Source organism: Bactrocera tryoni, chromosome 2, assembly GCF_016617805.1.
Source record: "Bactrocera tryoni isolate S06 chromosome 2, CSIRO_BtryS06_freeze2, whole genome shotgun sequence".
In the NCBI taxonomy this organism is placed as follows: domain Eukaryota; kingdom Metazoa; phylum Arthropoda; class Insecta; order Diptera; family Tephritidae; genus Bactrocera; species Bactrocera tryoni.
In genome coordinates this window covers 71,130,008-71,138,628 of record NC_052500.1, presented here as the reverse complement: position 1 = coordinate 71,138,628, position 8,621 = coordinate 71,130,008, and the positions used below count along the sequence as shown (strand labels likewise).

The 8,621-nt window shown below is 36.9% G+C and overlaps 3 protein-coding genes across 3 annotated transcripts; 2 read left to right on the top strand and 1 right to left on the bottom strand.

Moving 5' to 3' along the window:
• Positions 1–564: 564 nt before the first annotated feature.
• On the top strand, positions 565–3,195 carry LOC120768005 (NHL repeat-containing protein 2). Its single transcript, XM_040094430.1, has 3 exons — positions 565–858; positions 919–2,126; positions 2,186–3,195. The coding sequence occupies exons 1-3, from the start codon at positions 675–677 to the stop codon at positions 2,969–2,971; spliced, it is 2,178 nt and encodes a 725-aa protein (XP_039950364.1). The 5' UTR covers positions 565–674; the 3' UTR covers positions 2,972–3,195.
• Positions 3,196–3,492: 297 nt separating this feature from the next.
• On the bottom strand, positions 3,493–5,152 carry LOC120768006 (gamma-interferon-inducible lysosomal thiol reductase). The gene is made up of 3 exons (XM_040094431.1): positions 4,759–5,152; positions 4,326–4,670; positions 3,493–3,986 (listed from the first exon to the last, which is right to left on the bottom strand). The coding sequence occupies exons 1-3, from the start codon at positions 4,855–4,857 to the stop codon at positions 3,738–3,740; spliced, it is 693 nt and encodes a 230-aa protein (XP_039950365.1). The 5' UTR covers positions 4,858–5,152; the 3' UTR covers positions 3,493–3,737.
• A 294-nt stretch (positions 5,153–5,446) lies between these two features.
• Positions 5,447–7,153, top strand: LOC120767803 (DNA-directed RNA polymerase I subunit RPA43). The gene is made up of 2 exons (XM_040094072.1): positions 5,447–6,096; positions 6,177–7,153. The coding sequence occupies exons 1-2, from the start codon at positions 5,554–5,556 to the stop codon at positions 6,636–6,638; spliced, it is 1,005 nt and encodes a 334-aa protein (XP_039950006.1). The 5' UTR covers positions 5,447–5,553; the 3' UTR covers positions 6,639–7,153.
• Positions 7,154–8,621: the final 1,468 nt, after the last annotated feature.

Here is an 8,621-nt window from a genome sequence, read left to right as displayed (position 1 = left end):
GAAGTTAGGTTATAAATGACAAGCGCATATGGGAAAATTCAGCACTTTTTAATATACATACATATATATGTATGATTAAATAAACAAAATTTACCTTAATAATTTATTCCATAGATTCACTTCCGTTTCCAAGACTGTAGCAAACATTTTGCAGCGCAGATAATATGAACTCTTGCATAAAAATGAGGGCTACCGTGGAAAATGTTTTTTATATGTATAAATACAGCACGACTTAATTATCAACTTATCCATCAAATATTTAAACCATTAATTTGTAACCACATAAGAGTTGCCGTTATTATCTTGACTTACCAATTTTAGCAATTTCCGCACACCTCCTTCCGCTTAAACCATTTCGTAATGACTTCCGTCGCTAAATCTTTCCCGTTCAAAAGTGTTGAGGGCTTCTCATTCTTTCCCTAATTCTACAAAGTTACCGGACAACTCAACCAATTGTTTTTCCTTTCCAATCATTTCTGCTTTTCGCTTTACATAAATTTGTCAGATGTGGCAACATTTACTGACTTTCATCATCGCCTAAATTTACTATATTTTTGTACATAATCAGTGTTTCAATTATTTCACCAATCAAAATTGCTTCGCCATTTAAAAGATTTTTGGGCGGCTGCATTGGTCATTTTGCAATATTTCACAAGCAGTTGCGAGGAGCTATAATGGATACGGAACCTTTGGATCCTATGGATATATTGGCCTACACTACTGAGGAATTGCAAGGGCGTTTTCGCCGTGCCAAAGATGGCACAGAGAAAGCTAAAGTCTTTGCTGATTTCCTATGTCGTTGGGATGCAGACGCTGCGCTAGCACCTGTGAAAAATATGAAGATCGAATTTCAAGCAGGTTTTTCATTAATTGTTTCACAATCTTTTGTGTGAATACCATTGTTTAAAATATCCTCAGATCTCGATTGGTTCAATGTTACACGGCCATTACCTTTGAAGTCGCTGCATGGCAAGCTAGTTGTGCTCGATTTCTTTACCTACTGTTGCATCAATTGTATGCACATTTTGCCAGAGTTGCATGCGCTCGAAGAACTCTATCCACCCGAAAGTGGTCTGGTTGTGATCGGTGTGCATAGTCCCAAATTCGAGAATGAAAAAGATGGTGCGAACATACTCTCTGCAGTACAACGTTACGGTATTACACACCCCATCGTGAACGATGCGCACATGACATTATGGCGCGCAATTGGCATACGTTGTTGGCCATCATTACTGGTGCTGAGTCCCAGCGGTGCGCCAATGTTGCTACTGATGGGTGAAGGACATGGCGCTTTTCTACAAAGCTTTACTGAGCAGGCATTACGTCATTACAAAGCAAAGGGTGAAATTGATAACTCTGCGCTACCGCTGAAATTGTCCACCGATGCGGTGCCAGCGTCAAACTTACGTTTTCCGGCAAAAATTGCGCGTAGCGAAAATGGACAATTTGCTGTTGCTGATGCCGGCAATCATCGTGTTTTAATTTTTGATAGCGCTGGTGTAGTGCGTCAACGCATAGGTGGCTGCACGGCTGGTTTCGTGGATGGTGATTTTGCGACGGCACGATTTAACTCACCACAAGGTCTGGATTTTCTTGATGATGACGTTTTAATTGTCGCCGATACAGAAAATCATGCTTTACGCCAAATAACATTGAGTGCGCGTCGTGTCGAAACCCTTGCCGGCACGGGACAACAGGGTAATGATCGTGTGGGCGGTAAATTGGGTCCACTACAAGCCATCTCATCGCCTTGGGACATAGCTGCGTTCCGTATGCGCGACATGGATATGTCATTCCACTTAGATGAACGTAATGTACCTGAAAAAGCGATTGTTTTAGTGGCTATGGCTGGCACTCATCAAATTTGGGGTTACTTTCCGGAAGGTATCATTTGGTGGAAATACCGACAGTTAGATCCACGTGCATGTGTAGCAATTATCGGTAATGGCATGGAGGAGAATCGTAATAATTCATATCCACAAAATGCCGCATTCGCACAACCCTCTGGCTTAGCTTTGGGCAAAAATTTTCTCTACATTGCGGACAGTGAGAGTTCCAGCATACGTAAAGTGTCGATGGTGGATGGCAAAGTAATGCCGGTTGTAGGCGGTGACCGTAATCCATTAGTAAGTGTAAAATATTTAATTAATCTATATTTTATATTTATTTATCATTTGCATTTCAGAATTTATTTGCATTCGGTGACATCGATGGCAAACAGTATAATGCAAAGTTACAGCATCCGCTTGCTGTCACCTATAACAGTGCAACTGATAAAATATTTATTGCCGATACCTATAATCACAAAATCAAAGTAATAGACACCGCCTCAAGTTGTATAGAAACACTGTTGATTAAAGACGAAAGTGGTGCGCCATTACAATTTAATGAACCCGCGGGCTTGTGTTTCGATGCCAGCGGCCAATTGCTTTACATCGCTGACACCAATAATCACCGCATACAATTGGTAGATATGAAAACACTTAACGCGAAAACCTTCAAACTAGACTTCAATGCAATTGCGGCCGCCACCAGTGACACGGAAACCGATTCAGCACTTAGCAGCGGCTTGCAATTGCTCAAAAGTGTGCCATTGCGTAGCTGTGTCCAATTGAAGTTGCATGTAAATATCAATTTAACTAACGAATTGAAGTTCACTGAGGCGGCACCACAACGTTGGACACTAAAAAGTGCTACACCGGGTTTGAAAGCGTCAGCGACTTCAGGCCAAATAACTAATGGTGTAATGAATTTGCAATTTGATCGCAATGCCGCTTTGCTGCCGGCGGAGGAAGAGGTTAAGTTGGATCTAGCGCTAAGTTTGTGTGATGCCAAAAGTTGTCTTATGAAGCGTTTTGCTTTAGTGCTGAAAGATAGCAACGCAGATGCTGACAAGCCAATTGATAAAGCGTGTGTACTCAATGAAAACATATATATTAATATTACGCCAAACGAGATTGTTATTAGTTAGTGAAGTTTAAGCATAAACTTGTGTACATTTGTTGTACAATTTATAAAGAAATTGTTGTGCGTTGTGTTGTTGCCTACAAGTCAACAAATTATATAAATTCGCGGATATGTTGTAAAGTGACCAATTTTGTAAAAAAACAATATCAACACTACAAAGAACTTGAGGCGGGTTTTATAATTGCAAATAAAGTGTGTACTTAAAAGGAGTAAGTGTGCACAGTGTAATTTTTTGCAACAGCAAATGTGAATTACGAGAGTCACCACAAGAAAAAAATATGTCACGTACTTCAGATAATTTTGTTATCATACGGTAAACACTATTCATATCAATGTGACATTTCCTATTGGCTGATTTGTTATATTTACTTATATTTTAAGATTTTTAGGAATTTTTTCATTAATCAGACAAAATACTTGTATGTTAGGTGGATTGAGGCATTTGGCAAGCAAATGTTTTTACAGCTGTATTTACAACAACAATAATGATTTTACAAACGCCATAATAAAAAGTAAGTAATATCATTTAAAAGTTGTTTAAAAAATACATAGTTTTCATTTTGTGCTTACTTCATAAATGCTTTATAAATACATACATATATATAAATTTTTAGCTTAATTTAAAAACTTCATGCGGTAAAATATTCAAAATGATAAGTATTAAAAATGCATTTGTTACGGCCTACACGCAAGTGGATGACTTGTTGTTCATATGTGCTGCGTTGTTTTTCATACATCTTTAGCCATTTGGCAAACGTCCAATGTTCTTTCTATGTAACGCAATATTCTTTGACTTTCTGTGGATCGCCAATAATTCGGCATACTTCAGCCAACAAGTCTTTTAAAATGGCTGGCTGACGATGTTGATCACCATCCAGTGTGATAGTGGGTATAAAACTAACTGGCGGTCGCAGTGCATGTGTGGCGTCGCCGTTAAGCTTTAGCAATTCTCCAGCATGATCACTGCTGAAGCATTTTTGTATGAGATCAGTGTCTTCAACGCTATGTTGACGGGCACACTGTAAGAAAATGTTACATAAATCAAAAAAATAATGACAAAAAAGCTTTGTAAATATATAAACAATTGTGTTGGCACACAATATATTCCGTATACAAAATAAAAATATGCATGCATGCGTTTTTTGTGCTCAGACGATTGCAAATAAGTCAGCAGCTGTTGTGAAGTTAGCGTGTGAATATCATTCATTCATTGTTTTGTTTTACATGAATATAATTGCACGCTTTCTTACCGTATAAACATGCAAAGCACTTTATTGCACCTATACTTACAAAGCAGTGCCGGGTGACAAAAGTTATAAGATCTTTACAAATATAGTTAGATCAGTTTATTTAGTTACCTTAAGCATAGCCTCCTTAGGATTTCGATTATCACGTATCATACATGCAACCATATTGAGGCGAGTTTGTGGATTTTCAACGGCTTCAATCACACAGGCATGATACATGTTACCCTCGCATTCGACATTGCCATGTTGGCATTCAAAACGATAACCACCATCGGAATTTATAAATGTTTGTGCCTTGCCATAGGGTATCAATTCTATATCCATAAGTGGTGCAGCTTGTCTAAATGCCGGCAGTAATTGTTTGATTATGAAATGCTTTGAATCACCACACAATGCTTCATAGTACACCGACACCAACACGGGTGCACCTGGAGAGCGTTTGGGCTCTGGTAGTGGCTATTAGTTTAAATGAGGCGGAAATAAATTACACATTTTATGTCGTTAAACTTTTGATAATTATTGTAATATATTCATATATACTTACAGCCAGTATGGCGCCATGGAAGAGCATATAGCGGACAAAAAGGAAGACGAGCACAAGTGTAAACACAATAATCAAACGTTTATGCGCTGCGGATACCATTATTAGTTATCGATGTGCCTATTCCAACTATATCAACGTTATCAATTAAATACTTAAAATATTTGTTTCATTCGGCTTTTTGTGATTTTATTGTTAGATAAACATATTCACATAAGATAAGCTACTAATATAGCGCTAAGTAATGGTATTAGTGTTGTACGAAAGGACTAGAAAGAAATTTACAATTTCCGACGGTCACCCTTAACGGACACGTTGCGAACGTAATTGAATGCACAACTTTTACTTGTTTTGTTTAAAATTGCAGTGTTACCTGAAAAACAACAAGTTTTACAAATGTAAGCAAATTGTAATATAATAGTAAATCGGCATCAGCTGAGATGGCGATTTGCGAATTCGCCGCAATGCTGCCACATGTGTATGCCACGATGTTATAATAACCCGTGGTAAGATTTTAATAGTTTGCATTTTTACAACAAATGCAATATTTATTTAAAAAAATTAAAGTTTTTCAAATTATTAGCTGTTAATAGTTCATATTGTTCACTCATATAAGTTCAATGCTGAAAGAGGCTGTTCAGCGTTTAATTTACTCTCAGCGTACGTTCAGTGTCACGAAACTTTGATTTGACATTTGACGAGGTTGGATTTTGGTTGGAATCAAATTCAATGTGCTTGTGGCTAATATTTAGAATTTAGTATATATTTTATGATAGATTTTATGAAATAAAATAAAAAATGGCAAAAAGACTACAAGAATATGTGAAATATAGCATAAAAGAGTTGGAATCTTATACAAAACAAGAAGGTTCTTGTGTGCGTAAAATAAATTCCAATTTACATATATCATTAGGTCCATATTGCCTTGCCGATTTTAAACATGCGCTCAGTGCTCATATAATGCGACGCAAAGTTGGCTACTATGATGACAGTCTCGAAGGCATTGTCTTGGACATAAAGAATATCAAAGTGTTGAACAAATCAGCTGCCTTGCGAGCAGATGATCCACGTATACATGTTGACGTGAACGCCGATTGCTATGTGTTCTGTCCAATCGCTGGTGCGATATTGAGCGGTGTGGTGAAACACATTGGTAACCATCATATCGGTGTAATCATTTACAGAGTTTTCAATGTGAGCATTAGGTTTGCAGCAAAGCTCAATAAGGAGGAGTTCAAAATGGATGACACAGTGCAATTTCGCATAAAAAATTTCAATTTACAAAATGTCTTCCCGTACATTGAAGGTGATCTTGTGACAGCCAGTGGCGATAAAATTACGGTAAGTGGAAAATTTTAAAAATTTGGACCTTACCACTTTTTTTTTCTTAATATTATTGATTATAAATTTATTATTTGCAGCATAAATTTATAAAGGTTGAACCGGAAAGTGCAGATAGCAACATAGATTCCGGCATTGAGTCGCGTGATAATCAAGAGCTAGACGAATTAGTAAATCTAATCAAGCAAGAAAAGGATTCGGAAGAGGAATGCACTCCAACGAAAACAAACAAGAAAAAAGATAAAGCTAATTCCAGTAAAAGAAAGAGAAAAGCTAGCGAAAGTGTGGTGCCAGTTACCACACCAACACCTATCAAAAAGGAGCCTTTATCGGAGAAAAAGAAACGTAAACAAGCCGATAGTGTAGAACAAGAAAATACTAAAACTGACAAAGCTAAAGTGAAAAGTAAAACGAAAAAGATAAATGGTGAATTATTGAATGCAACACAAATTAAAAAGGAAGAATTAGACGATTTGTTTACAACGCCTACCAAGAAACGACGCAAGTCGAAAACGAATAGTATATCACTTGATAGTAGCTAGTGTTATGCTAGTGTGGTATTGATTCTTCCCGAAACTCTCAAATTATTTGGGTATATTGACTGTCGCTAATTTTAGTGTGTAAGAAGAAACATATTCATGTCCTTAAGACCCAATAGAGCCGCATGTAAAAAGTGTCCCTAAAAGTTTCAAATAAAAAACAACAACTAGTTTTTAATAAGATAAGAATTGATATTTGATAGAGTCTATAGAGTGACCTAAAAATAATTGTTGGATATTTTTAAAATAAAAAATGAAGAAAAGTTTATAACGCAAATCGTTTAAATATATATACATAAATATATGTATATGTAGTATATAGTATAACTGCAAATTGTGCCACGACCGTGAACACTTTTACGTTTTGAGCTAATATAAAAGCCAACGTGTATGTGCTCTGAAATATGTATATTTGTGAGTTGATATACTTATTTTGTATAAGTATAGAGTACATTTAAGTTTGAATAAGTTATTTTGTAAATTGGCACTAATAAAATGAAGAACTTTAAATATAAAAATTTGCAAACAAATTTCAATTGTAAATATGTGTATACATATTTCACCGCCTACTTATTAGACTTTATGGAGACTTCAAAGACCAAATTTCCATATGTACGGAATCAAGACCTTTGGATCCATGTATTGGACTTTATCCGTGTTGAGCCTATGTGATTCGTTGTAAGAGCGAGGAGAGCACAAAATACCTTAGGTAATGGTGCAAAATATCAGTTTTTTTCTATCTATATATTTGTTGGTCAATATTTTATTTTGAAAAACTCATATATCAACTATTTGCGCTTAAATTTATACATTCAGACGACAAGGATGCGAACTGTTTTACTTCCCAGAGCTGTTGTCTCGCCAATATTCGGTCGATTCGGCGCCGTTCGCAACAACTCGGAGTGACTTATGGGACGACTTGGCGCATTTTCCGTCGAGATCTAAAATAAAGCGTACAATGAAAGCGTACAAAATACAGCTTGTCCATGAACTGAAGCCACTCGACCTTCCCAAGCGACATCGCTTCGAGCTACTTCTCACACATCGCATCATTCAATGGTCTTATTAAGAATACACTTCGGTGATCAGATAATTTCATGTTTTGGGGCGGTCGATAGGCCACCAAGATTTTGTGTTACCACACCGTTACACTTTTTCCTATGGGGATATGTAAAGTCTAAAGTCTATGATGAGAATTACTCTTCGATTCAGGCCTTGGGTGAAACATCACCCGTGTCATTCACCGGTTACCGGTCGAAACGCTCGAACGAGTGATCGAAAATTGGACTCAACGGATGGGCCATCTGAGACTTAGCCTTGGCCAACATTTGAAAGAGCTAATCGTTAAAAAAATAAATGACAGAGAATGTTTTGCCGACCGATAATAAACATTTTTCATTAAATTTGAAGTTTCTTTGTTTTTTCTTGAAAAAAGTAGGGAACGTCGAGTCCATCACCCTTTATAAATGATCAGCGTAAGGATTTAAGTTTCGTCGTTTTAACTATGCCTGTCCTTCCGCGAATACGCCAACAGTTTTTGAGATATCGATATGAAAGTATGCACAAGTCCCTTTCTCGCACAGAAGCTGCTCATTATAGTTCGATGTACGGCTACATTCTCCGATTCGAATCTTATTATTATGGCATATTGTTGCCATACAAACTGTCCGTTCAAAATTAAGGTAAAGAAGGGTACAATTCTGTGCTTTAAGAAATACACCTGTGATCATTTTAAAATTCTTAATTCATTCTTCAAAATCTATGTCGTCCCCTTCAATGCCCCTTGTGCCAAAGTGTTTTGTAATCCTCGAAACCGTTGTTATAGTCAATTTCCTTAATAGCCTTCAATACGCCTGGCGATTCACGTTTAAAACGGTTTCCTCGGAGCAATCGTTTCAGTTTGCTTAACAGGCAGAAGTCAAACGAAGTTAAATCAGGTGAATACGGTGATTGCGGCAAGATATTGGTTGAATATTTGACAAAAAG